The following is a 27375-nucleotide window of genomic DNA, read 5'->3' as shown; positions in this document are numbered from 1 at the left end:
CTCTTGTATATGCCCCCTGTACCGAAGCTAGGTGGGTGGGGAGTTGTGGGATGAATGCGTGGAAGACAGTGAGGGGCAGGTTAGTAATTGCATGTTCACTCCTGCAGGCTGTCCTTACATTGGAGGATGTTACCCTGAGGTGAGTTCCCAGAAGACATAGGAGGATATTGTTAAAAAAGACAACGGGCAAACTGGGAAAATAAGCTGCACCTCTCTTTGCCAGGATGGTGCCTTTTAGCTAGTGCCGGAGAAGAAGGGAAACACTATCTATATGGACAGCCCTGAGAGAGCTACTTTGCCTTACAATGTGCATGCTAACAGAGCACATTTGGACTGAAATTCTCGTTTATAAACACCTGTAGATCAGCAGAGTGCACTGCAAAATAAAACTTTTTCAATAATCGGTTTGGACACATAGCATTATCAGTGTTGAAGGACCCTCCAGACGGAGAAGGTGGGTGAGGTAATATCTTGCACCTTGCAATCTCTGCATTGTGGAACGCCTCTGTAGGCTGATATTTGACAATGTACCTCCATAAAATGTAATGTACCTAATGTGACCCTACACTCCATATTCTTCATAGAGATATGCTTATGATATGAATATGGCATACCTAAGATATGTTTTGTGCAAGATGGGTCCTGTGAGGCATCATTGAAAAGGTTATGATTTACTGAATGTAATTCAATTCGTATGGATTGTCATTTTTGTTTCTGAAGTTAGAAATATTAACTATATAATAATTTTCACCTGGCGAACACCCAGCAGACAGCATACAATGAGCCTGAATGGGCCATTAGGAAAGACAATAGGACTTTGAAGATACTAATCTCCCTCCTTTTGAGAAGTTTCCTGGGATGCTGTGTTGACACTGCAGGGTCATGTGATCATGTCACCTGGTACAGGATACCATCTTAAAATGCTGATACTTATCCATGGGAAGGGGGTGGGGGGGTCAAACTAGAAAATAAGATTCCCACCATATGCAAATCCTCTTTAAGACTGGGAAATGAATTAATCAGGGCTCTTCTCCACTGCCTCATTGCCCAAGAAGTAAGACTGCTGAAAACACCTGAAGGATCAAAGGAACTAAGGTGGGGGAGGCAGGGGTTTAGCCCAGGTGAGAAAGGTCAGCCTGTAAAAGGAATTCCTGGAGATCTAAGCTGCAAGCAGTGCAGTTTACCTTCAAGAAACTCTGCAACCTGCTTGAAACAACATTTAAGGTGAGAAAGGTATTCCTTAGGGTGTGTCTATGCTGGTGGAGTTACAGTATTGGCAGTTACAGCACCGCTCGAAGAGGGCTGAAGGAAAACCGCTGTTGTGTGTTCACACTGTCAGCTGCCTGCGCAATAGCGTGTTCACACTTCCTGCACTTGCAGCGATATTTGAAGCGGTGCACTGTGGGCAGATATCTCACAGAGCATCTCTTCCTCTTCTGTTGCTAAGAGTTGTTGGAAGGCAGAGAGGGTCGCAGGGCATCCTGGGTCCTGTCCCAATGCCCTGTGATGCTTTGCTTCGCATTCCAGTAGTCCCTGTGCTTCAATCCACATTTGGTGCCATCTTTCAGTGGTTTGCATGCAGCACACTCTGCCCCTTCAGTCTGCAGGAATGGATCACGCATTGTTGACCAGTATGCTGCTATCTCTGACTAACATTACAAGTGGCAGTGGAGTTATTCCTTAAACTACAAAGACAGGAGTGCGATATTGATCTTGCCATGCGTAGCAGCTATGACACAAGATTGCTTGTGGCATTCATGGAGGTGGTTACCACAGTAAAACGCCTCTTTTGGGCTCGGGAAACAAGCACTGAGTGGTGGGATCACATTGCGATGCACGTCTGGGATGACAAGCAGTGGCTGCAGAACTTTTGGGTGAGGAAAGCCACATTCATGGGACTGTGTGATGAGCTCGCCGCAGCCCTGCGGCGCAAGGGCACAAGAATGAGAGCTGCCCTGCAGCTGGAGAAGTGCGTGGCGATTGCACTGTGGAAGCTGGCTACTCCAGACTGCTACCAAACGGTCGCTAACCAGTTCGGAGTGGGAAAGTCGACTGTTGGACTTGTGTTGATAGAAGTGTGCAGGGCCATTAATTCCATCCTGCCCTGAAAGACTATGACTCTGGGCAACGTTCGTGACATTGTGATGGGTTTGCAGAAATGGGCTTCGCTGGCTGCAGAGGGGCGATAGATGGCATGTATATTCCAATTCTGGCACCAGACCACCTAACCAGTGAGTACATTAATTGCAAGGGTATTTCTCTGTGGTTTTCCAGTTGCTTGTGGATCACAGTGGGCATTTCACGGACATTAACGCAGGCTGGTCTGGAAAGGTACATGACACATGCATTTTTCAGAACACTGGCCTGTTGAGGAAGTTGCAAGCAGGGAGTTTCTTCCCAGACCAGATCACCACCATAGGTGAAGTAGAAATGCCAGTTCTGATCCTGCCTACCCCCTAATGCCATGGCTTATGAAGCCATACATGGGGAACCTTGACAGCAGCAAGGAGGGTTCAACAGGCTGAATAAGTGCAGTATGACTGTTGAGTGTGCTTTTGGCCATTTAAAGGCCTGCTAGTGCTGCCTGTATGGGAGGCTGGACTTGGCCGATGATGATATTCCTATATTTATAGGTGCATGCTGTACACTCCATAATATTTGTAAAGGGAAGGGTGAAAGCTTCACTCAGGGCTGGACCATTGAATCTCAGTGCCTGGACGCTGAATTTGAACAGCCAGAGACCAGGGCTATTAGAGGCAAGCAGTGCGGGGCCATAAAGGATCAGAGATGCCTTGAAGCAGGAATTTAAAGCTGAAAGCCACTAATATTTGTTGCTATGCTCGGGAGTGCAGTGCTTGTAATGCTAGGAGGTGATTATGATTGGTGCAGATGATGCACTATGAAAGTTTAAGAAAATTTCCTGTTGTTTTGCAGGCTCTGTTTGCTTTCAATTAATGGAATAAAGATTGCTTTCAAACCAACACAATTCTTTTATTAAAAAAACAACAACCGGAGGGGAGAGAGAGACAAAAAAAACATCAGCACTGAAGGGGATGGAGGAAGGGAAGGTCCCACGAGGAGGTGGGGTCCCGGGACGGTTAAAGATTTGTGTATGTCCAAGTATCATATGCAACCTTGTCCTTTGGAGTACAGTGCAGCGGGTACTGTACTTCAGCAGGGCTAAACTGCAGAGGGATGGGTGTTGAGTGCAGTGAGTAATGGGAGGCCACAGTGCTGGACTGTGATGGGGCAGGAGTGGAATGCTTCAGGTACAGACTGGAGCCAGGAAGTTGATAAGAGTGTGTCGGCGGTGTCTGTGAGGGCATGGGAAAGAGTTTTGCGGCTGCAGGGGATGGCGGGCATGGAGCCGCTTGGTTTGCAGTGCTAATAGTGCTTGGAGTGTGTCCGCTTGGCGCTCCATAACATTTAAGAGCTGCTCCATGGCTTCATTCTCCTTTTGGTCCCTCTTCTTGGTGTCCTGCCACTCCTTCATTTCCTATTTTTCAGCTGCAGAGTACATCATGACCTCACACAGAAAGTTCTCCTTAGTTCTTTGTGGCCCCTTTCTAATTCGGCGCAGCCGTTCAGCTGGCGATAACAAAGATGGAGACTGGGCTCCCAAGGTCATAATTTGTAAAGCCAAAATGCAACATTTTAGAGAAGCAGTATTGTTTGCAACACACAGACCACTGATTTAGTGATTTAAAACACAGCCGCTATTCACATACCTGTCCCTAAGTGGCTGACCCCAGGCAAGCACCGATGAGCCACAAGACCCCCAAAATGATAAGTAGCTGCAGGGGCAGGAGAAATCTGTGTTCCCGGACCCTACTGTACACTGGGCACATGTCTCTTGGGGCCCCTCATTTTCCACTGGAAGTGTTCATTATAAAAGATATCTCTCTGCTGAGGGTGAGCAAGGAATCAACAGAGGGTCTTCTCCAAGACTGCGGATTCCACCCTGGCCCTTATGCAGCTTGCCTGTGTGCAGCAATGGTCTGCCCCCTCCCCCCTCCGGTGATGGCAACATGGCACAGGAAAGTTAAACTTAATGGGTTTAAGAAACAAAGCAGCTCTGCCAAAGAAACTGCAGCAGTGGATTGCCCAGTATCTCCATGAGAGTTTCCTGGAGATCTCGGGGGCAGATTCCTGTGAAGTGAGGGAGTTAATCAACAGCCTGTTCTGCCACTCAGACTAGGCACGTGGTGGTACGCGCATCATACAGACACAAGCCTGCTTTCTGCAACCCTTCTGCCCCCAACAACTCACTTCAGCGATTCCAAAAATCAAAACCACTTACCAGGGGGACTCCTCTCCTGTTTACGCTTCGCCAAGCTCCGACAGCTGTGACTGGTTAGCATCCTCTGGGGTAGAGAAGAGTTCTTGGCTGCATGCATCTCTGGCCTCTGAGTTGTCGTCCTCCTCTGGGTCCCCCTCCCGCTCCATATCCTCGTCCAAGATTTCATCCTCCTGACGTGGTCCACTCTTGAGCAAGCCAGTGAAGTATCCATAGTGGAGGTGCTATCGCCACCAAGTATCATGTCCAGCTCTCTGTAGAACTGGCAGCTCATGGCTGCAGCAGTAGAGCAGTGGTTTGCCTCTTGCGCCTTGTGGTAGGCGTTCTGCAGTTCTTCTATTGCTTGCTCATATTGATTCCAATTAGGTGTGTGTGCACCGCTTGCACGGTTGTCAGAGAATTTTTACCGTAGCAACACCCGGTGGGTCAGCTGTGGAGTCCCCTGGAGTGGCGCTTTAATGGCGCTGGATATATGCCCCAGCCGACCCAGTGCCCCCTCAGTTCCTTCTTAGCGCCTGTGACAGATGTTGCAACTGTGGAGCGCGGCATAGCTGTCCTCCACTCTCCCTAGCTTTTGCTTTTCGGTTTTAGATAGTTCTAGTTGTTATAGTCGTACAGTTAGTATAGTGCAGTAGTTGTTATAGTGTAAGGTTTGTAATTAAATGTAGTGGGTTGGAAGGGGTCCTCCCCCTTCCTCCCTGCCTGCCGCCTGGGCTCATACCCAAGGCTTCGGGTTTTAAACCGTGTTGAGCCTGCTCAAAGCCTATGTCAACGGGAGACCCCTATGACCTTACTTGAAGTGTCTCAGGGAATCTCACCAGATAGACAAGTGTAGGATCTTTAAGGCGTTCAGACCTCAAACCAAAAAGGAGCAGGACTTTAGGCTCAAGCAGCTCCTTATGGAGGCGGCTCTTAGTCCGGATCTCCCATCAGCATGCCAAGTTCCAGCAACAAGTGCATCGGTACGCAGTGCCCTGGCGGCAGCTTCAGGTCTGCACTACGGGGAGACTCGGATAGAGGCCCGCAGCACCGGACTTCTCCAGCACCATGTCCAGTGCAAGTGACTCGGCACCATTCCTTGTCTCCAGGCCAGAAAAGACAGCGTAAACTGGAGGTGACTGCCTCTCAGCAACAGACGCCGGCACTACCTTTGTCAATCTCAGAGTTCCATCCGGCACCAGAGCGACCGAGAGTACAAGCACTGATATTGGCACCGTTGACTCTGGCATCAAGGGAGGACCATTGAGGCCGGCGCATACTGGCTTCTCGATGGAACCGTGGTTGAGCCCCGGCTTCCGTCAACGCTGGAGACATTTGCAGCAGCAGGAGACTTCATTGCCCTCACAGAGCCAGCACCGGTGCAGGCTGCGGCACCGCCTCCGACTCGTGCGGTACAGTCTAGCGGAAAGCCAACCCTAATATGTCCACCATCTCCTACCATGGAAACACGGCACCGCTCCTGATCCCTGAGTAGGTCCCGGTCCTGACGCCGCTCGCAGTCCTGACGCCGTTCCCTCTCACGGCGCTGGTTGTATTCGCGGCTCCGGTTGTACTCGCGGCACTGAGCCACCTCACGGCACGGCTCCAGGCTGTGGTATCGTTCGGACTCCCGACATCCCTCCCGGCACTGGAAAGAGCACTGATCTCTTTGCCAGAGCTTATCCTGGCACTGCTCTTGCAGGCAGTTATCGTCAAAATCTAGATCTGGATCCTGGTACCGGTTCGGACATCGACGCCAGTCTCAATCCCAGCACCGCTCTCCAGCAACCTGATACCGGTCTGCACTGCACCCCAGAGAGTCAACGCATACGCTCCGCACTGCCTTGGCCCTCGCGCTCTGCCTCACAGTCATCACAGTCTGAGGCCACCTTGTGATCAGCCTATCCCGCTCCAAGCCAGGGCGAGGGTAATATGGGTCAATGGCAAGACGAAGGCCAAGACCCTAATCAGGAACTTGCACAATGGTCCTTCTGGACCCCGTGGGCTTATCACCAAGCCCAAGGGGTTCCATCGGAGGCCTTCTGCTCAGCCCATTAAGAACATTGGGTACCAGAAGCCACCATAAGTCGTCCTCTGGGGGGTATGGAAGCATCTGCACCTACCCAAGCACAGGTCCCAGACCCCAGTGTAGCAGATCCTGGGCAACAGGACCCCTCACAACACGATCTGTCACAGGATCCCCTGGCCTCTGTGGCATCTTCCTCATCCTCTCCAGATGAGGCAGTGGTGGGGACAACCACCTCTGTTCCTCCCCCGATAGACCTTTGTGCCCACCAAGACATTTTACATAAGGTGGCACGTAATATGGACCTACAAGCAGAGGAGGTAGTGGAGCTGGAGGACCCAGTGATGGACATCCTTTCAGCGGAGGCCGCGTCCCGAGTAGCATTGCCCATCATCCGCACCATCCAGACCAACGCCAAGACAATCTGGCAGACCCCTACCTCTATCCCAACGATGGCCAGAGAAGTGGAGAAGAAATACTTTGCTCCTTCTAAGGAGCATGAGAATCTTTACTCACCCTCAGCCGTGTTCACTAGTGGTGTCCTCAGTAAACGGCATGGTCAACACGCTCCAGTGCCCAAATCAAAAGACGCCAAGCATCTCAATTTATTTGGGCGCTAGATTTACTCAGCAAGGGGTCTTCAGCTCAGGATTGCAAACCAGCAAGCGCTCCTGAGCCGTTTTGACCATAACTCATAGAATTCCACAGTGAAATTTAAGGAGTTAATTCCGAGGGAGTTCAGGGTTGAGTTTGGGGCCTTAGTGGAAGAGGGCAAAAAGGTGGCTAGGACCTCCTTACAGGCCTCCTTAGATGCGGTAGACTCTGCGGCTAGGACCCTGGCATCGGGCATAGCCATGCGACACATCTCCTGGCTGCAGGCATCTTCCCTACTGCCAGAGCTACAACAAACCCTGCAGGACCTGCCATTTGATGGGCAGGGCCTGTTCTCAGACAAAACAGACTCTAGACTACAGAGTCTGAAAGATTCCAGGGCTATCATGTGTTCCCTGGGAATGAACACCCTGGTTACCCAGCGCAAGCCCTTTAGGCCACACCCTCAATGGTTCTAACCCCTCCTTCCCTCCGTCCTCATCCAAGGCAGGACTTTTATAGAAGACACGGACGAGGTGATAGAAAGAAATCCACCAGCCACCAACCTGGTCAGAACCAAGGCCCTACCAAACCATCAATGGGGCCCAGGCAAAACTTTTGAAGGTGCACCTGAGGACGGCGTACCAGTCACCATCAGGATCCTTGCCCCCTGTTTTGAAATTGTCTCTCCCATTTCTACCAGGGGTGGTCCCGGATAACTTCAGACCAGTGGGTTTTTCGCACAGTAGAAAAGGGATATTCTCTCCAGTTTTCTTTCCCCGCCCTCCCTCCCTGTCCCTCTTCAGGGACCCCTCTCACGAGCAACTCCTTATCCAGGAGGTCCAAACGTTCCTGTCCATGGGAGCGATTGAGGAGGTTCCAAGGGAGCTGAGGGGCAGGGGTTTTTACTCCCACTACTTCCTAATCCCCCAAGCCCAAGGATGGGCTTCGACCCATTCTCGATCTGCGTGGACTCAATAAATTCAGGATAAAGTTGAAGTTCCGCATGGTTTCACTGGGGACCATTATTCCTTCCCTGGAGACTGGTATGCCACCCTCGACATGAAGGTCATGTACTTCCACATAGCGATTTACCCAGTGCACAGATGCTTCCTTCGCTTTGTGGTCAATCACGAGCACTACCAATTTGCTGTCCTTCCCTTTGACCTGTCCATGGCTCCTAGGGTGTTCACCAAATGTATGGCCGTTGTGGCAGCCTACCTTCATCGACAAGTGTTTCCGTATCTTGACGACTGGGTTATTCAGGGCCGCACCAGGGACCAAGTACAATCCCACGTTCAACTCACCCTAAGCACGTTCCGCCAGCTGGACCCCCTGCTCAACAACAAAAAGTTGACTCTGGAACCAACCCAGAGAATAGAGTTTATTGGGGCAGTCTTAGACTCCAGACTCGCCCGAGCTCTCCTGCCGGATGCACGCGTTCAGTCAATGGCGAATATCATCTGCAGCCTTCAAAATTTCCCAACTTCCACGGTAAAGATGTGCCTCAGCCTTCTGGGGCACCTGGCTTCGTGCATTTACATAACCAGGCATGCCAGACTTTGGCTTCGCCCGCTTCAGACCCGGTTATCAACAGTATATCGACCAGGTATAGACAGACTGAGCATGGTGATCACTGTTCTGGAATCAGTTTTGGCCTCCCTCCATTGGTGATTGGACCCCACGTTGGTGTGCAAAGGGGTGCCATTTCACGCCCCGCAACCTTCCTTGTACCTAGTCACAGACACATCATCTCTGGGATGGGGTGCCCACCTCGGGGAACTCCAAACGCAGGGCCTTTGGACAACATCCGAACTAACTCTACACACCAGTGTACAAGAACTGATGGCAGTACGCCTAGCGTGTCAGACATTTCGTGGGCACTTACATGGCCGTTGTGTGGCAATACTCACAGACAACACTATGGCCATGTTCTGCATCAACGAGCAAGGGGGAACCCGGTCATCCCCCCTACGCCGTTTGCCTGTGGGAGTGCTGCATAGTCCACTCGATGCATCTGGTGGCGTCGTTTCTCCCAGGGGTCCAGAACACTCTGCCTCAGCAGATCCTTTCAGCTTCACGAATGATCAGTTTGCCCAGATATCATCCATTCCATCTTTCTGAGGTGGGGGTCTCCCCAGGTCGACCTATTAGCCTCGCGCAACAATAGGAAGTGCCAAGTGTTCTGTTCTCTCCAGGGACATTCTCCAGGTTCCCTAACAGATGCTTTCCTACTTCTGTGGAAAGACCACCTGTTCTATGCTTTCCCTCCATTCCCGCTAGTCCATAGAGTCCTGCTCAAGTTACTCAGGGACAGGGCACGTATGATTCTGGTCGCCCCAGTATGGCCTAGGCAGCACTGGTACACCATGGTCCTGGAGTTATTGGTAGATCCTCCGATCACACTCCCGCTGTGGCCGAACCTGATCTCACAAGACCACAGGCGCCGTTGTCATCCCAACCTGCAATCGCTCCATCTTACAACGTGGATGCTGCATGGCTAACTCGGTCGGAATTACTCTGCTCACAATTGGTGCAGCAGGTTCTGTTAGGCAGCAGGAAGCCCTGCACTTGGGCCACGTATCTAGCCAAATGGAAGCGATTCTCCTGTTGGTGTGAGTAGCGCACCACGCCCCCCCCTTGCAGGCATCGATACCACTTACACTAGAATATCTCCTATCCCTAAAGCAGCAGGGCCTGGCAATATCATCTGTCAAGGTGCACCTGGAAGCCATCTCAGCTTTCCATCCAGGAGAACTGTCTTCCTCTGTCTTCTTCAATCCCATGGTCATTAGATTTCTGAAGAGTTTAGATCGCCTCTATCCACAAGTGTGACAACCGGTTCTGGCATGGGACCTTAACCTGGTCCTTTCCAGACTCACAGGGCCCCCATTTGCGCTGATGGCCACCTGCTCACTTCTTTACCTGTTTTGGAAGATAGCCTTCCTTGTAGCCATCATTTCAGCGAGACACGTATCTGAGATCAGAGCCCTCACGTTGGAGCTGCCATATACAGTTTTACACAAAGACAAGGTGCAACTTCGCCCCCACCCTGCCTTTCTCCCCAAGGTGGTATCAGCTTTTCATGTGAACCAGGACATTTTCCTTCCAGTCTTTTATCCGAAGCCACACACTACGCGGCAGGATCAATGTATGTACTCCCTTGACGTTCGTAGGGCTCTTGCCTTCTATATCGAGCATACTAAACCGTTCAGGAAAACGACCCAACTCTTGGTCACAGTGGCCGACTGGATGAAAGGCCTACCGGTCTCCTCGAAACGCATCTCCTCATGTATAATGGCCTGTATCCGTGCTTGCTATGACTTGGCCGATGTCCAACCCCATGCCTCACCCCCCACTCTGCGAGGGCTCAAGCCTCATCCTGGCCCAGCTCCCAATACAGGAGATCTGTACAGCTGCTGTTTGGTCATCAGTACATACCTTTGCCGCTCACTACATGTTCAGCACTCTAGAGACGATGCCGGATTTGGTTCAGTGTTTCTGCACTTAACGATGTCTCACTCCGACCCCACCACTTAGGTAAGACTTGGGAGTTACCTAATTGGAATTGATATGAGCAAGCACTCGAAGAAGAAAAGATAATTACTCACCATCGTAACTGTTCATCTAGGTGTGTTGCTCATATCCATTCCAAACCTGTTCTCCTTCCCCTCTGTAGAAGTAGCCGGCAAGAAGGAACTGAGGGGGCGCCAGGTCAGCTGAGGTATATATCCAGCACCATTAAGGTGCCACTCCAGAGGGCTCCACAGCTGACCCACCGGGTGTTGTTAGGGTAAAAATTCTCCGACGATCGTGCACCTGGCGCGCGCCCACCTAATCGGAATGGATATGAGCAACACATCTCGAAGAGCAACAGTTACAAAGGTGAGTAACCATCTTTTCCTTCACTTTGACCCTGCACAGCAGTGTGTCCTGATCATGGCCCCTTTCTGTCAAGCATCGTGAAATCTTTCCGTAGGTATCATAATTCTTACAGCTGTAGCTCAGCTGGGACTGGACTTCTCTCCCCAAATGCTGATGAGGTCCAGCAGTTCGGCATTGCCCCAAGCTGGGGATCGCCTGATGTGGGCAGCAGTCATGGCCACCTGGAAAGATGTGCTGAGACCATTGCACACATCACCGAGCAAACAGGAAGGGGACTTTCAAAATTCCCAAGGAATTTATGGGGTGAGGATGACAGTTGGTCATCTGAGGGCAGGGTAGTAGAGTTCAAACCAATGACCAGAGAGGCAAGAACAGGCATTGTGGGACTCCTCCTGGAGGCCAATCACAGCGCTCTAATCGACTAGGGTGTCTACTCTGGCACTGTGGCTTTGTAGCCCCGGCACGGAAAGCTGTACCACCTCGGGGTGGTTTTTTTATAACACTGTTTCTGTGCACTAAATGGTTTGGTAGTGTGTACGTCGTGGGAATTACAACACAGAAAGCTGCTTTACTTTGCAGAAACTTGCCAGTGTAGACAAGGCCTGAGTGTATTAAGCTTAGTTTGTTTTATTCGCTCAGTAATCTGTTTTAATTTGTTTTCCATCCCTTATAATCACTTACATTTGATCTTTTTATAGATAATAAACTTGTTTTTTGTTTATTTCAAAACCCAGTTTGTGCAATTCATGATGGGGAAGGGGGGAAAGCTTGCATATCTTCCTCCACATTAAGGGAGGGGGCGAATTTCATTAGCTTATGCTATATCGATCTCTATACAGCATGAGACAATATAATTTTGGGTTTACATTCCCCGAGCTGGGTCTTCCCACACAGAGCTGATTGCAGACTGTGTGATTCTACAGCTGGATGTGTCCCTACCTCTGTGTGTGCAGTAAGACAGGGTAAGTGAGACCAGGCTGGTGGAACGGGCAGGCTCATTGGGACCCCAACACAGCAGGTGGCACTCTGAAGGGGGGTGGGGAGGGAGTCCAACCCATCACACCTAAATCTCAGTGCATCGGTAAAACTGTGATGCAAAGTAAAATTCTTGCTGCTTCGTTGGTTCCTGTATCTGCTGCTACTGTAAATGTGCTTGCGATGCAATGTGTGTGTTCTTTTTTTTTTTTGATCCCTGTGATACTGATGATTGTGGGATTTTATACTTAAGGGAAGGAAATAAAACTTTATGGCTTTAAGTCTCTTGTGGGTGGAATTTTGAGCGGGGCAGGGCAGCGTTTAAAGGTTGAGCAGGCTGAGAGGGGCTCCCAGCTCCATTCAACATTGTAGTGGACAGCCAGTGCCAGAAAATGTTGTTTAAATCCCCCTGTACAGTTTTATTCTGTTACTGTTTATTCTATGTAATACTTTCTGGTAGAGTTCACCACCACAGCAGTTTCAGGGTGGCTGTCCATATGGGGTTTTTGTATAATATCCAAATCCTCTGGGTCAGGTGGCATTGTTTCCAAAAATGCTCTCCAGTGGCTCATAGTTTGGGCAAGGTGATAGGAGCATTACCAGTGTTCCTGTTCTTGTCCCTTGTCTTCAGGTACTTTTGCCAGAACTCCTTTGCTTTGATATGGCACTGGAACCAAGTCTGGGAGTGTCCATCGCAGTCATTTGCTTTGACAGTGGCTTTTAGTTGTTTGCATTCTGGTGACTCTTATGCAGATAGAACTGGATGTGCAGCTCTCCAAAGAGGGCAGTCAAGTCCAGGAGCTCTGCAAGGGTCCACGCAAAAGCACCAAAGTGCATGACTGCTATAATGGGAATATGAGCCTGGGAGTGTGAACTCACTACTTCCTCGTATCAAAAAGGGGCACACCTGGCTACCCATCAGCATTTAAATAGGAGGATGACATCCAGTGAAGATGAAATCCAAGCAGTTGAAGGCACACAGGTACACAGACAGGTTGATGCAAGTATAAAGCATTGCAGTCTGGTAGGAGTGGGAGGACTGCCAGAATTGGAGTAGTTAGGAATGCATCCACACAAACTCTAAAGTGGTGAGGGGAGGGGAACCTCAATGTAAAGTTCTTCCTGTTCCAAACAGGATTAATTACTGCTATCTGAGATGCCGAATAATGTACTTAAAAACAGTAAGTGTGGACATAAGGACTTTAATGGGAGCAAACCAGAGCTAATCAGGTGTAACATCCCTGCTTGGACAAGCCCTGAGTAACTGTGCTAGACACAAAATGGTAGTGGGTTATATGATCTTGCATCTGTATGTGCGTTCAGTTTAATGTTGTTTGCTCCATGAATCTTGACAATGCAAAGTCGGGTTTCTCCATCATACTGCACAGAGACTTTTTTACAGGAAGAATCAGACATTTCCTGACATTGTTGCAACTAGTACAAGGCAGACTTCTGGTGGTGTTACTTATTAACTTACAGCACTCAAAATTGTTCTAGGTAGAGCCAGGCAGAAAGACCAAGCAATAAGCTATGGCAAGCAATAGTAGGGATGGCGAACGGAAGAGCAAGGGTTGCAGCAGAAGATTCTGTGGTTACTTGGTTCGGGCATGTGCATATCTCAGTGGGTTAATTCAAAGAATTTTTTTATCTTTCCTCAGTTGAATTATTTTAAAAAGGAAGTAAGTGATGGAGTAATAACACTGAAATGACACTGCTTTTTCTTTAGGGTTTCTCTTCAGATGCCATTGAAAATGACTTCAAACCAAATGAAGAACCTCTTCTCAGAAAAAATCCTCGTAGATTTGTCATCTTCCCACTCCAATACCCGGATATATGGAACATGTATAAAAAGGCACAAGCTTCCTTCTGGACAGCAGAAGAGGTGAGTATGATGTTCTATTTGGGACACTCAGAATTGTAAGCTATGATGTGATCTCTCTGCCTCAGCAAGTCTCAGTCTTGTTGGAAATTAGATTGTCAACTACCTGTCACTCCAGTCTGTCCTTGAGATTCTGCTGGTCTAAACCCTGCCCATGCAATCAATAGTTAGTGAACCCCAGAGACATCTCACTGTGATGCTCACAGAAATTATTAAGTTGGCTACCTTCAAAAAGAGAGTGTACACACCAGCCTGTTAGGTTATCTGAAGACTCACACTTCACTTTAACATACACCACTGATATTGTTTTGTAATAAAACAAGAATGAGTTTATTAGTAAAGAACAGAGATGTAAGTGATTCAAGTGGAGTTCACAGGGATCTGCTCTGGGTCCAATGTTGTTGATCATATTTATTAATGACTTGGATATAAGTAGAGAGAGCATACTGATCAAGTTTGCAGATGAGACAAAGTTTGGTGGAGCGGGAGGGGTTTGTCAATACTTTGGAGGATAGAGCTAAAATTTAGAGGTATCTTGATAAATTTGAGAACTGGGCTATAAACAAAATGAAAATGAACAAAGGCAAATGTAAGGTTCTGCACTTGGGGAAGAAAAAGCAAATGCATAAATACAGAATGGGAGAAAACTGACTTGGCAGCAGCAGTGCTGAGAAGGAGCTGGAAGTTGTGGGTCACAGCCTCAACACGAGTCAGAAATGAGATGCTCTTGCAAAAAAAGCACATGCAATTTTAGGTTGCATTAACGGAGGCATAGAGTGCAAGTCATGGAAGGTGATAGTTCCACTCTACTCAGTGCTAGGCAGGCCTCAGCTGGAGTACTGTGTCCAATTTTGTTCATCAACGTATAAAAAGGATGTAGAGAAACTGGAAAGGATCCAGAGACCAGCAACAAAGATGATCAAAGGCGTGTTCAAAGGAATGCAAGCCATATGAGCAAAGTCTGAAGGGACATGGGCATGTTTAGTTTGGAAAAAAGGAGATTAAGGGGGGAATATGAGAGTGGTCTTCAGATACTTGAAAGGTTGCCACAAAAAGGATGGAGAAAAGTTCTCTTTTGCCACAGAGGGCAGGACAACAGGCAATGGGTTCAAACTACAGCGTAGCAGTTTTAGATTAAATCTCAGGAAAAACTTCCTAAGTGTAAAGAACAGTGGGGCAATGGAACAGACTGCCTCAGGAGGTTGTAGAAGCTTCTTCACTGGAGGTTTTCAAAAGCAGGCTGGATAGCCATCTGTCTTGGATGGTTTAGACACAACAAATCATGCATATTGGCCAGGGGTTAGACTACATGACTCTTGTGGTCCCTTCTAACCCTATGATTCTATGATACTAAGCAAGAGAAAAAGACAGGTATGATTGCAGACAAAATAAAAATAACACATGCTTTCTAGTGTCTAGAGTTTAACCGATTACAATCTTGATCTGAGGCAATTTCTCATCTATTGTCAGGTTCTAGAGACTTCAGTTCACATGGCTGAAGGATCTACCTTTCACAGATTGCAAGAGCTTTGGTCTCTTGTCCCTTACATGATGGATTAATGGCTTTTTGTTACCCTTATATTTCCTGAAGTCCATTGTCTCTGTCTCAAGAGCCAGGAAGTCTTTCTGGGATGCAGAGTCTGTCCCCTGGCCTGCTCACTAAACTGTCTCCTCCATGGTTGTTTGCTTGATAGCTTTGTTTACCTTATGTCTAAATGTGCTCTTAGTGTCCCCTGCTTGTAATCAACTGGGTCAGACAGGTAAATGGACATTTCTTTACCTAGGGCAGGCAGGGTTTGTGCACTGCCTTCCAAACACATTTTAAGAATATATTTCTAGTACACACATGTAACTTGTTGTACACAACCCATACGTACGATCAGTTTAAATATTATACCTTTGTGGTAATAGCTTCCTGTCCCAAACCTGGACTTTAGCGTCCAAAATCTGGGGGCTTACCTGAAACTCCCCCAAGCTCACTACCAGCTTGGATATTCTCGCTGCCACCAGATCAGGAATTGATGGGGCCTGATCCCCCCTTTCCTCTCTCTGGTGTCCCCAACCCTCCCTTGGGGGGACACCCAGATTCCAAATCCCTTGGATGCTAAAAGCAGGGGAGAAAACCCCTTCCCCCCTCCTTCCCAGGCTTGCCTCTTGGTCTAGCCTGTGAGTATTACGAAACCGGTTTCTCTGCTTCCCAAGAGATAAGCGTTCTCTACCCTCAGGACAATTGAGATGCAAAATACCAACAGCTTGGCTTTGCCTTTCCCCGTGCCTGCCTTCCCGTGAGGGAGACAGGTACCTGATACAGAGGTGATTCTTTTTCTCTTTCCCCGTAGCCTGCTCTTTCCCTGAAAGCAATAGGAAAATAGCCCACAGCCTGGCTGTTCCCTTCCCTTTGCCTCCCTAGGAAAAGAAACTTCCACACGTTTTAAAAGAAAAGTTTATATAAAAAAAGAGAAAAAATATAAAACAATAATCTTGCATTAAGAAACTCAATACAGGCTCTTGCTTATAAGAAAATATGAAGAAACAGTCTGATTTAAAAGATAGCCCAATTAAACCAGTCCAACCAATCCACATACATGTAAATACAACCCAAAGCTCCTCATAGCCGAATTGCTTGGGGTTCCTTTGTACTCACAGATGTGTAGGAGACACTTGGAGATAAGATGCAGTTAGGAGGAAGCTTGTTAACTCACAGCCGAGAAAACAACAAAAGACACAGCCATCCACATCTATTCGTACAACCCAAAGCTCCTCATAGCCGACTTGCTTTGGGGGTTCCTTTGTACTCACAGACTTTTGGTATAATATTTGAAATAAGAAGGAGTTAGGAGGAAACCTTGTTTACTCACAGCCGAGAAAACAAAAAAGACCCCGAGTATACAAATTCCCGCCCCTGACTTTAAACAATCCAGTTCTCTGATTGGTCCTCTGGTCAGGTGTTTGGTTACCCTTTCCAGGTAAAAGAAACTTAACCCTTACCTTACCTATCTACTTATGACAACCTTACAAGACACCTTTTAGATACGTATTATAACTCTGTGATGGGGTTAGTGAGTGTGTCAGGCCTGATATGCGTTGCAGTGTGGTGGGCCCTCTGCCAGCATGCATTGAGTTGTCTTAGGGACACAGTGAGTATTATGGTCCAGTGGACAAGGCCCACAGTTCAGGAGTCAAGAGAGCTGACTTTTATTGCAAGCTCTGAAGTTGACTTTCTGCATGTGGCCTTTGATGGGACACTTACACTCTTTGTGCTTCAGTTTCCTCACTTGTAAAATGCTTTGAGATATGTGGATGAAAATGTGCTATTGAAGTGCAAGGCACTATTATTTATATTTTCAGGCATATGATTATAAACAGTGACAGCTGTTAAAGATGCATGTAGTTTACTCCAAGTTGCATTGGCTAAGTACTCCTTCCTACCTAATTATACTCCTTAGCTCTAAGTTAACATGTTTAATCCTCATTGGAGGTTTGGATAGATAGCCCTGGACAATGATATCTTATATCTTTTACAAACCGAAGGTTGTGGCAGTGCAGGCTTCTCTATGTTCCTCTGCCTACTGCGCCAGAGGAATTACCTAAAGGAGTGGGAGAATTGTCCAGATTCCATGTTTGTTCAGTCTTTGGACTCTTGATCAAACTACAACAAGGGTGCCCATTATGTTGGTGGCCTTTGTGATTTAGATCTGACTGCTGGGAAATGGACTGAAAGTATTGACTCATTTCAAATAGGCCAGCGGACAGTCTTGAATAGGAATGATTTTTGGTTTCTACTGGATCAGTCTTACAGCCATTGAAATTAATAGTAGTTTTAGCTATTCTGTTTCTTCTGAGGATGCAGATTTGGGCCATGGGTTGTATTTGAACTAGTGACCAGAGGTGAAATGCTCTCATATTGTAAGAACAGCCGTACTAGGTCAGACCAAAGGTCCATCTAGCCCAGTATCTTGTCTTCCAAAAGTGGCAAAAGCGAATGTTCCTTTTAATTTTTTCCATCCATGTGCAGAATGAATTTTGTTATGTGCATCAATATTGAGGTAATGTGCAGATGTACGCCACCCATAGAAACAAAAAACCTAGATAGAATATATGATTTTAAAAAGTTACCATAGGGATAATTACTCCATCCAGGAGAGGTTTGGCATTTAAGAACACACTACTCAAAGAATTAAATTTCAGCATAAGAGAGAAATAAAATTATGAAATGCATAGACTAGTCAAACTACAATAACAACACTTTGAAAGAATAAATTACAGAGAAAATATGTGCATTGCAGGAAATACCAAGAATTAACAACAACAACACAAGTATGTGTTGGGAGGGGAGTGTGAAAGAGAGAGAGAGACACACACACAGAGACGGTATATATATGGTTGTTAAGACCGTAGCAGCTGCCAGCAGCTCTCCTGCTCCTGAGCCCTGTCCCTCCCTCTTCCCCGCTCTGCGGAGATGGGGTACATGGGTGGGACGGGGGGAATAGACTGTGTGTATATGTGAGAGAGAGAGAGAGAGAGAGAGAGATTGTGTATGGTGGCTGCTGGGGAAATCTCTGAGAGACTGTGCACTGTCTCTTTTAGGCACTCACTCACCGCCCATAAGGGTTGTTCAGAACTCAGATCGCAGCAGCTCTCCTGCTCCTGAGTCTTGTCCCCTGTCCCCCACTTTTTCCACACCAGTCATGATTTTGTAGACTTTATCATATCCTCCCTTAGTCATCTCTTTTCCAGGCTGAAAAATCCCAGTTTTACTAATCTCTCCTCATATGGAAGGTGTTCCATACCCTCAGTAATTTTTGTTGCCCTTTTCTGTATCTTTTCAAACTCCAGTATATCTTTTTTGAGATGGGCTGACCAGATCTGCATGCAATATTCAAGGTGTGGGCCTCCCATGGATTTATACAGAGGCAATATGATATTTTCTGTCTTATTATCTATCCCTTTCCTAATGATTCCCAACATTCTGTTTGCTTTTTTGACAGCCACTGCACATTGAGTGGATGTTTTCAGAGAACTATCCACAATGACTCCAAGATCTTTCTTGAGTGGTAACAACTAATTTAGACCCCATCATTTTATAATATATAGTTGGGATTATGTATTCCAGCGTGCACTGTTTTGCATTTATCGAGATTGAATTTCACTTGCCATTTTGTTGCCCAGTCACCCAGTTTTGTGAGGTCCCTTTGTAATGCTTTGCAGTCTGCTTTGACTGTCCTACCAGTTCCTCCCACACACTGTCATCTTAGCACCAGTGCCCTGCCTGACTGAACTGGGAATCTAACTGTAAGAATAAAGTTTTTGGTGTCTCATTGGTTTTCACATCTGGCACTAACTGCTCCCGTGATTTTAAAAAGAAAAATACAACCCCTGCTAAGGAAGCTGTGGTTTCTACCCAGCCAGAATTCACAGTCTTATAGACGAGTAGATACGTAATGCTTTCTTGTTGTCCAACAGTAGCCTTGTGAGAGAAATTGGATGTCACATAAAGAAAATCCTTGTCATTTTAAAGGCTCGTTGCAAAATGCTGTCTTTAATTGGAAATATCATTAAAGACACGTTGGAAAGGATCTCTGTTTTTTGACACATAGTGAGGTTTTGAAATGCTGTTGCTTTACAGTGCAGGAAGGTTTTTTCATTTACAGTGTGGTATGGTTCAATATATAAAGCAATTTTCCATTTCTATAGTGTCTTTCATCCTAAAGTGCTCCACAGACTGATGGAGGGTGTTATGTAAAAGTAAGTTATTCTACTCTCCCATTAGAAATATCTTTGCGGACACACTATAGTATCAGACATCTAGTGGTCATTCTAGTGACTCTAAATGGTGTTCATATTCTCTGAATTTCCAAAGATCTATATTTGTGGGGGTGGGGGGTGGAAAAGGGAAGTGTCATTTATAAGCTGCAAAACAATTAAATTATGTTATGGTGGCAGATACATTATTGTACTTCATTGCTTTCACTGTTTGATTTTTAAATTCAGTTACAAATGTAATAAAATTATCTAAACATTTTCAAGTTTGGTCTCAAATGACTTCCAGCATCACTGATTTGCTTAAGCTTCTTCTATTTTTCTTTGAGTTATCAACATTAAAGGACAATAATATTTTATTTTTCTTTCTTTTTTACCATAAGGTTGATTTATCAAAGGACTTCCCTCACTGGAACAAGCTGAAATCAGAAGAGAAATACTTCATCTCTCATGTCCTGGCTTTTTTTGCAGCCAGCGACGGAATTGTAAATGAAAATCTGGTAAGGCATCTTTCCAATGAGCTGGTTTCTCACAAGTTACCATTCATCTGGCTAGCAAAGACTCTTTATTGTTAAGTCAAAACTGAAATGAAGAGTCATATGATTATATTTACTAGTTGCATTTTCTCTTTTCCACATAATCTCAGTTTTGCTTAGACATCTTTTTAAGGGGTACAAACCCAAAGGTTTTATGAAATGTGTCGCCTCTCTCAATGTGGAGGAAGATATGCACAACTTCTTGCCCTACCAGTTAGAAATTACATAAACTGGGTTATATTACAAACAAGAAATAAGTTTATTAACTACAAAAGGTGAATTTTAAGTGAATATAAGAGATAACAGACAGAATAAAGCAGATTACTGACCAAATAAAGCAAAGTAGGCAGGCTAAGCTCAATATACTTAAAAAACAGGTTACAAAATGTAAATTATCACCCTAAATGTTATAATGTTGTTTTAGGCAGGTTGCAAAGTTTCTGTGGTTCAGAGTTCCAGTTATATTCCTTTTGAGACTGGACCCACGTCTCAGTCTGGACACCCCCCCGCCTTCCCTTCGGGTGGCTTTAGCAATCTTTCTTCTTGAGCAAACAGATCATGGAGAGGAGGAGTCCTGTTTTCCTTCCTCCCCACCCTTAAATAGATTTAGATAAGGTGGAAATCCTTTGTTTCCCAAACTTGACCCCCCTTCCCTTCCAGTGGAAAGTTACAAGAAGTCCCAGGTAATGTTTAGTGTCAGGCGACAAGACCACCTTACTTGGTAGTATCACAGTGTCCATGAATCAGTGGCAGTATGGAGGGTCTGCAGGAAGGCCAAATCTTTTCACAGTCCATTGTCCTCGCTGATGGGCTATCCGCCCTGTCTGGCTTTTCCATTGTTGTACCTGAAATGTTAGTGGGCATCACTCAAAGTAGCATAATTGAAATACAAATACATAGTCAGTATTCCTAACTTCAGATACAGAAATGACACAGGCATACAAATTGGATAATCACATTCAGTAAATTATAACCTTTCCAATGATATCTTACGAGACCTATCTTGCATAAATTATATCTCACTTGTGTCATATTCATATCATAAGCATATTTTCATAAAGAATATAGAGTGAAACGTCACAAGGCTCACACCAGTATAGCCTGAAGGATTCCAACCAGTCCGTTCCTGGAAACAATCTTTAAGTCCTCCCTTCCAGTAGACTGTGTTCATTTTTGGCTCTTTAGGAATGGAAGATAGGAGTGAACTTCTCCAGTGGTGTCATCAGTGTTTCTCTTATGAGTTGGTTAAAATCATACTATCGCTCCCTAGCATAGCACTTTTTAAAAGAATACAGGGAATACTACCGTGTCCTGGCCAGTGTTCCTTATCTCAGTAAAAACCGATTCTAAGGACCTGTGTTTACTAAGGTGACTTATTGGGGATATCTCTGAATCTACCAGGTCTACAAGGAAGTGATGGATCTCCCCTTTCTGATGATATGGATTTGCCATTTGTAGTTGCACTGGACTGCAAGATATCTGACCTTAAACCATCAGTGGTGTAGGCCTGAAAATGGCCCATCCTGGACCTTGTGAATGTATAACTTCTGGTCACACATCTAGGGAATACATTATAGTATGGGGTGAGGTTGGAGAAAGACACACACATTCTCTATGACTTAGAGATTTTCTGAACTACTGGTTCATTTTATTTAATATCAAACCAAAATCCTGAGTGTTTGTGTAATGTGAAGTTTTCAGTGTTGCAGTATTCTGCTGTATACTTTCAGTGCATATACAGCATATCTCTTAATTACAGTTTTATAAGCTTTATAGACAACAGCTTTATTTGACTTTCTCAAAGAATAACTCCACAATCTACAATTTGCATGCATGTTTGTGAAATGTTTCAATCCAACTGCCCCCAACCTTTCTCCATGGCAGGGAGGTTGTTTTTGTTCATCTCAGGGCTTGAAAAAAATTCTCTCGGGTAGTGCTAATACCTAACTGGCACTCTTTTTTTTTTTTGGTAGGTGGCGCGATTCAGCCAGGAAGTGCAAATCCCAGAGGCTCGCTGTTTCTATGGATTTCAGATTCTAATTGAGAATGTTCACTCGGAGATGTACAGTTTGCTAATAGACACTTACATCAAAAATCCCAAGAAACGGTAATTCTCAAAGTTGTCACAAAGCCATTGAACATATTACTTCAGTATTGGCTATGCAGTCTAGAGGGATAGTCATGCAGCACATGCCAATATCACCTGCCTTCTTTTCCATACTGACTCGCTGGGTGGCCTGAGGAAAATCACTTAACACTTCCTGCTCTGTATTCCTCATCTATAAAATGAAGTAATAATAATACCTACCACACAGGAGTGTTGTGAGGGTTAGTTAATATTTGTACAGTGCAATGTAATTGGTAGATTGAAACAGTTCAGTTATGGATCATTCTAGGAATTTAATGCCATTTACTGATCTGGGTTTGGTAATAAATGCTATATCACTTTACTTGCATACAACTTGTTTGTTGCTAATTATGTTAACAAGAGAGTCTAGTTTAAATATTAACAGTAATCAAAATAGCAAAAAGTTAGTCTGTGGCTGCAGATGTGTGCAGATACCATGGTGCTGTAGTGAGGGTTATGCAGAGCTGCATTTCCAGGGCAGCATCTTGCACTGGGGAAGCTCAGTATCTCCTGGAACTCAAAGGTACGTGGGTGGTGGGGGGATGGCTGCTATGCCATCTTGTAAACTTATGTCCCTACAACGTTTGGGGGTACTTAGCACAGTTAGCTGTGCTAGCCACAATCAGGAGTTGTATTCCACAGGGGCTGAAATTGTGCCCAGCTCCTGTGTGGGGTCTGCAAGGGGAGCTGGGAGGGGAGTTTCCCTGAGCAGGAACTGGCCACTATCTGGCTTATAGTGTGAGATGCACCATACTCTAGTGGATAGGCTACTGATGTGGTAGTTGAGAAACCTAGGTTCTGTTCTCGGCTCTGCCACATACCTGCTGTGTAAGCTTGGAAAGTCACTTTCCCTCTCTCTGTCTGTTTGCCCTTGTGGCTTTTGTCTGTTAGACTGTAAACATTTTGGGGCAAGGACTGTCTCTTACTCCGTGTTTGTATAATGTCTAGTACAGTGGGGTCCAAATCTCAGCTGGGGTCTCTAGGTACTAATATAATACAATAAATTATAAGTGTTTGTAATATTACCTTTGTTTCATTCTATAGAGAATTTTTATTTAATGCAATTGAAACAATGCCTTGTGTCAAGAAGAAAGCAGATTGGGCCCTGAGGTGGATAGCAGACAGAGACTCAACTTTTGGTATGTAGCTTTTTAATTAAGTGATTCCATTATATATGGCTCAGATAAACCAAGGGTAACTTTCTGGATCTGAGCTGCAACCTTCCAGAGCAGAATTTCTCCAAAGTTTGAGTTATGTATATCTTGAGTTTCAAGTCTAACTGTGATGTCTAAAAAAGAAAAATTCAGAGCAGTGTGTAGATCTTAATCCTGATCTAATGATGTGTGCCAATGTCGAGGCCCAGCGGGGATCATAGGTGTAAAAGTTCTGGGGGGTTCTTGCGTTGTGAATAAGAGATAAAAAGGCAATTATGACTTTAACATGGGTTCAGATAATACTCTGGGTGTGTGAGCATGTCCAAGCACCCCTCCCTCCCACTAAAAATGAAATCATCTTACTGCAAGAAGTTGTTTGATTCACTAGTGTAGACGCTCTTGTTTTGAGTGGGAAGAAGTGAGGTGCAGGTTACGTTGTGTATTTCGGGGGGAAGAGGGATCATCCCAAGTAAAATTTTTCTTGGTAAAATTCAGACAATTATTGATGGCTTTGCTGAATATATTTCAGTGAGACTACTGAGAGCTGTTTGTCAAGTTCCAAATGTCAGTTGGGGGGAACCGTTTCCTTTACTGCAATCTGCTGGTAGAGTTGCCTTGGCCAGATATAACATAGTTATTTATACCTTATTTTTCCTTTTAGTGGCTCTGGCAACTGGTATTTTCTATGCATTTTTTTTCACTTTTTACCAGACACCTTGCCAGATGTTTGTTGCGTAGATGTTTCACTAGCTCTGACATTGTCAGCTGACTGCTCAGTATGTTTATTCCAAAATAAGCAGGACCCTGTTGTCTCTTCTGCATACAAAGTGATTACTAGGGGGTGAAAAGAACCCATTAGCGCAACTACATTATGTTTTTTTCAGGCGCATTCAGAAATAGACACTCTTGATTTGAGATTTCCAATGAGCATATTAAGAACTTTGTTACATATTTCAGTATGCAAGAGCCAGCCAGTAGACATTCAGCAAGAAATTTTGCTATATGGGTTTTAATATCAGGTATTGTATTTAATCGTTAGCTTTATGGACACTTATTTTTTCGGGTTGTCTGCTATGTTTTTAGCGTTGTCGAGTATATTTCTTCTGCGTGAACTACAGTAATAATGCTGTTTGTCTTTTAATGCTTTTCTCCATATGACCTTCCCCTAAATAAACCAGTAGATGGCACCTGCATTCCATTCACTGGAGTAAAAAAATAAATGTCCTTTTCTTAAAATGATCTGTGCGTGGCACAGGAGGCAAAGGTGCCAGAGTTTAATGCACAGACCTTGCACCTTTGGAGACCTGGATATTTATCCATATATATCATCAGGATGCTTTAAAATACAATATGCATTTCTATGGAAGCAGGGCTTTGGTAGGGAGACGTGAAGGCACTAGGGCGCAGAGTGTGAGGAAGAGAGGCCATGTAAGGGATGGCCCAAGGTGGGGTGAAGAAGAGATGGCAGCAACAGTGGGAGGCAGCAGGAGTGAATTTGGAGACATAGAACTGGAAGGGATCTCCTGGATCATAGGGTCCCCTCCCCTGCTAGCAAGACAACTCTGTTATATAATACTGTTCATAAATTTATCATCTTGAATTAGAGATATAAGAGTTTAACCAGTTAACCAATAAGCTTGATGCTGATCGGTTTCTGTTAATGATCAAACTCCACCTGGGATCCCCTCCCAGCTGCTGCCCCATGTGCCTGGGACTCTGCTGCTGCCTGGCATCCGTGCACACCCGGTATCCCTGCGTACTCGGCATCCTGGCTGCCGCCTGGCATCCTGGCACACCCAGGGTCCCTCCGGGTTGTCAGCCTCATCCCTGGAGTCTGTCCCGGCAGCCGGGAGGGACCCCAGGCACAGGGATGGTTAGACGGTTACTGTTTTTACTCGTTATTTACATCTCTATCTTGAATCTAGTGGGATTGTCTGCCCCCACTGCTCCTATTGGGACGATGTTCCAAAACCTCATTCTTCAGATGTTTAGATACCTTCTAATTTCTAGCCTAAACTTAATAGAGCCAGGCCATAGAGATAACAGTTTCACTAGCCTGCACCACAATAGCTCTGATGTTGATGTGCAGGTACAGATTCCATTCCCTGATATTGATGTATTGTGGCATGTACCTTTCTAACTTCCAGTACACACCCTTCACGAAGGCCACTAGTACCTAGGCTAATGGTAAGTGCTTTCTGTCTCCTCGGGAGTCTGGCAGGGACACTGTAGGACTCAGTGTCCTGACTGCTTGCTTCAAGTAGAAGAAGCTCCATAATTGGGACTTACTTAAAACAAGGCTGGCTGAAGCACTAGAAGAGGTAGTGCAAGGAATTTCACAGTGGTGGGCGATGGGGCTAGATCACTTAATACGTCTCACAAGAGAATAATTGGTAACCCCAGACTGAAGACACAGCTCTGGTTTCTTATGCATAACAGGTATGATCTAGTTGGCCCTCCTCAACTGAGGTTTCTGCACTGACTTTACTGATCTTAGTAGTGCAGAAACACAGATTATTTTACTTATTTAGACAAGCTGCTATTTGATTTCCAGTGAAAGAGCCATGCCCTGGGACACTTTCCAGAGAACTTGCTAAAACTTTTATGATTAAATCTTAGGAAAGCAATGCCGTGAAGAATATTATGGTGTATATTTTTGGCTGGAAGGGAATGTGAGGAGGAAAGTTTGGGTCTATCCTATGTGGAAAACAAGTTGAGTCGTCATGCCATCTAGCTTATGCACAGAATGTGTTAAAAATACATTATTGTGATTAAAGGGGTATTCAAGACTCGTCGTAGACCCTCTTCCTTTAGCCGTTCCCCCATTGCTTGCTGCAGGGTGATGGCTCCATTACGAAAAATATTCCACCTCTGTTGTGCCTCTTACCCCCTATACGTTCCACTGATTGGTTTGCAAGGCAGCTTGATTACTAGAATTGTGCAGGTTGTCCTTGTCGTCAGCTTTCCTCGCAGGAGTACATAATCACCCTGCTCTGCATTCCCCTTGCAGGGACCTTGGTGGACCCCCCCAAGTCACTTCCATTGTTTGTTTTTCTAGTTCCTTCACTTCACTGTTGGAAAGAGAAAACTGTTGAAAGGAATTGACTAGTTAAAAGAATAACTCTTCTTGCACAGCAAACTAGACCTATGTGCTAAAAAGGCAGCGGAACCATTTCAGATGAATGGCTGCTGAAGAGATTAGCCTGGTTTGCCATCATAAGCATTAAGTAATAGAAAAGGAATATTTGCACGTCCATTGTACCAAATGCAAATGTTTTTCCTAAAATGGAGCATTTATAAGTGAGCACCTTTAAAAGGTTAGACAAGGAAAAAAAATTTCTGCATTCAGGTTATGTATTAAGAATTTTTCTGTGTTAGACTTCAAAAATCTCAGCCCAGTGATTATGAATTCCTTTAGTGTTAGTTGTAACAACTCTAATTGTGAATACATCTGCTGATAATGTGGATGTCAAAGTACAGTGCCTTATAGGATTTCACCATTAATTCAGCTCTGATTAGGCCTTTTTAAGATTAAAGTGTTCTGGTGATTTTTGAACATAACAGATCATTAAGTATTGCTGTATTTGCTCTTGAGATTATCCTACATCTCTGGCACTTATGTAGATTTTTTTTCTGGGTAAATGCCTTTAAGCCTGTCAGTGTATGGGTTTACATGCACAGCTATAACTCCTTGGGCTGTGAACTTGTTAAATCTCAGAGGCTGAACAGGCTGAGGGTAGTCATTACTTGGATGACAGATCTCCAAGAAGTACTCCTAATGTTAGAGGAAGTGGTGCTGGGGATTCAGTAGGTGGCACTTTTCTCTGCAGTTAACATCAATAGTCTTTATGGAGTCAGTGGCTACTTGGCAGTGGGAGGTGCTGTCAGTAGGCTAAGGCATAAAACAGATTCAGATCACTTGTGGTCATTAAAGATTTTCAGCTATTTTTGCAAGAGTCAGAATAATAATGCTCCAACTTCCTAGATGGAAGAAACTGTAGAAAGCAGAGTACTTTACAAATCTTAATGAATTGCATCCTGTCTTGCCTCTATCAGGTAGGAGACTACTCTTCCGTTTATGTAGGAACCTGAGACCCAGACAAGTTAGGCTCACACAGGAAGTCTGCATCTCCCAATCTTGTCAACTAGTCATAATCACCTTCTG

General features: G+C 45.4%; 1 protein-coding gene across 3 annotated transcripts in view; it reads left to right on the top strand.

The window, feature by feature from the left end:
• The window catches only part of RRM2B (ribonucleotide reductase regulatory TP53 inducible subunit M2B), a 47029-nt gene that overhangs the window by 3988 nt on the left and 15666 nt on the right, over nt 1-27375 (top strand). The window contains exons 1-5 of one of the 3 annotated variants that reach the window (XM_032771303.2): nt 10728-11081; nt 13480-13635; nt 19776-19892; nt 21902-22035; nt 23101-23195. In XM_032771303.2, the coding sequence (XP_032627194.1) occupies nt 10926-11081; nt 13480-13635; nt 19776-19892; nt 21902-22035; nt 23101-23195 (658 nt within the window). In that variant the 5' untranslated portion in view covers nt 10728-10925. Of the gene's footprint in view, nt 1-10727; nt 11082-11803; nt 12736-13479; nt 13636-19775; nt 19893-21901; nt 22036-23100; nt 23196-27375 lie in introns of those variants that run through there. The other 2 variants (XM_032771307.2, XM_032771306.2) reach the window with 2 other exon arrangements.

This window comes from Chelonoidis abingdonii, chromosome 2 (genome assembly GCF_003597395.2).
Source record: "Chelonoidis abingdonii isolate Lonesome George chromosome 2, CheloAbing_2.0, whole genome shotgun sequence".
Classification (NCBI taxonomy): Eukaryota; Metazoa; Chordata; order Testudines; family Testudinidae; genus Chelonoidis; species Chelonoidis abingdonii.
This window is presented reverse-complemented; position numbering and strand designations above follow the sequence as displayed.